The sequence below is a fragment of the Aedes albopictus genome, chromosome 1 (genome assembly GCF_035046485.1).
Source record: "Aedes albopictus strain Foshan chromosome 1, AalbF5, whole genome shotgun sequence".
Taxonomy (NCBI): Eukaryota; Metazoa; Arthropoda; class Insecta; order Diptera; family Culicidae; genus Aedes; species Aedes albopictus.
Genome location: NC_085136.1, coordinates 196,158,665 through 196,160,643, shown reverse-complemented (window position 1 = coordinate 196,160,643; position 1,979 = coordinate 196,158,665). Strand labels below are relative to the sequence as shown.

Below are 1,979 nucleotides of genomic sequence, written 5' to 3'. Positions count from 1 at the left end.
TGGAAGACTTTTGAAAAATCAATGTTTTGGTGTTTAAAATACGACAGTTTGGATGAAAAGTGTACCTTAATGACTTAAAATCACGATTTTAATGTTAATCTTAATCGTCGGTCAATGCCATAACTCAACTTTGAAAAATTGGTATTGATGATACGGGGCCCGTAGAATGTGTCCCTTAGCAAAATGCCGAGTGTGCTGTTTAACGGAAACCGATGTACTCGATCGATTGATCTGTAGATAAAAGCAGGAGAATAAAATGATTGGATCAGTTTTGATGCAAACCTGAACTAATAAACACGCTTTGGATATTTAATACCATCACTAAAATCTTGTTCCACCGAATTAACTTATTCCTCGGGTTAGTCTACTGTTAGTAGGTACTTTTAAGTTCTAGTTGGAAGATCTAATCTAACTAATTATGTTTGTCTCGAGTTCGTCAAAATTAAAGCGCACTGTATTGCTTAACCCTCGACAGCTGCGTTCGTTTATAGCTAGAGAGGGTCAATGCATACTTCATGCTACCGTGCTGTGAAATATACAATTTTAAACTCGTACAAAATCAAAATTATTGCTATGGATTGAGCTCAGATGTGAAAGACCATTCAATTGAATTTAACATTTAAATGTAGTCAGCAATGGTTTTATTAAATAATATGTAATGAATCTACCATCGAGGTACAGAAGATAAGCATAATTAATCTACCCTATCTTTCTTACTAACGTATTCTACACATCTAGACGGGTCGGTAGGAAAATATTCCTGCATTTTGGTCATCAACCGTTTCAACCCTTGGATGTATTTGCGCTGAGTTTCGTCGTTCATTACGTGGGCTACGTTTTTCGAGAAAATTTTCTCTCGTCCCGTACGAGCGTGGATTCCGACCATAGTGACACCGATGGGCCACGGAGCGTTACCGATGGCCATCGTGAGATACGCATCACTGGCATGAATGTAATCTCTTTTCAGGAGACTCTTTGTAATGTCCGTCAAGCTGTCTAGAATATCCTCCGGTATGCTCTTGTTTCGCAACTTTCGCAGCAGGGGTTTCAAGTACAAACGAGTCTGTTCGAATGTAGCCCTGGCAATTTTCCATTTCGTCGCTGTACGCTGTGCAGTCGTCCCGGAATTCAACTGATCGTTCCACATTTTCAGCATAAACTGAATTAGGGTGGTAATTACGTGCATATCGTGCTCTTTTCCGCTCCGCCCAAGACGAACAGCCATTTCTTGTATCGACTCGTACGTCACGGAATCATCAATAGCGTAATCCTCGTTTGAACTTTTCCCTTTGCTTAATCCGGTTCCATTGGATGTTAAAATTTCATTCAGGTATTCCTCGTCGACTTGCTCCATAGCTTCCTGGAAATCATTCCTGAAACCACGGTTTACTTCCGGAGCTGAAATTTCTAAATGGTGCAATCGCGAGCAGGAATCTGCTTCCGACTCCCCAAATAGCAAAATTGGTTCTCCTCGTTCGCGCAACTTTCGGATCACCTCTGACCGTGGAAGGTTCCGGAAATCAAACTTGGAATCTTTCGTTGGTGATTTGTCTCCATCGCCGTGTTTTGCTTGGGTCTCGCCGCTGCCGCTAGCTTGCTGGCCGTATTTTTCCTTATACTCCTCTTGCTCCTGAGCGAGCAGTTCTCCTCGTTTGAAATATTTTTTCTTTTCATCCTGAAACCAATCAAAAATTGTTAATGCAATTACAATGCATCCGGAAATCATGATTGAAATTTGCACTTACCACAAGTTTTTTCTCTTCTAAAAGTTTCCGCTTGCGAGCTATCTCTGCTTTCAATATATCCATGGCCAATTTGCAATGTTTTCCACTAGTACTTTTATCGATAAAATGATCTAGTTTTTGCCTTTTATTTCAGCAAAATTTCAATAAAATACCTAGTACGCAAAATAAAACCTGAGAAATAAAACGAATAAAATTGCTCCGGGAGTGTATGTAAACAAAAACAATCATTGGATG

The 1,979-nt window shown here is 39.9% G+C and overlaps 1 protein-coding gene across 1 annotated transcript; it reads right to left on the bottom strand.

Moving 5' to 3' along the window:
• Positions 1-624: 624 nt before the first annotated feature.
• LOC109397239 (pre-mRNA-splicing factor 18) lies at positions 625-1,979 on the bottom strand. The gene is made up of 2 exons (XM_019669566.3): positions 1,746-1,979; positions 625-1,675 (listed from the first exon to the last, which is right to left on the bottom strand). The coding sequence occupies exons 1-2, from the start codon at positions 1,806-1,808 to the stop codon at positions 695-697; spliced, it is 1,044 nt and encodes a 347-aa protein (XP_019525111.3). The 5' UTR covers positions 1,809-1,979; the 3' UTR covers positions 625-694.

Excerpts from the sequence above, each read along its gene's own strand:
- LOC109397239 (XM_019669566.3), bottom strand. The coding sequence starts at position 1,808 with ATGGATATATTGAAAGCAGAGATAGCTCGCAAGCGGAAACTTTTAGAA. Across the intron at positions 1,676-1,745 it reads TAGAAGAGAAAAAACTTGTG|GATGAAAAGAAAAAATATTT; the intron begins GTAAGTGCAAAT and ends GATTGGTTTCAG.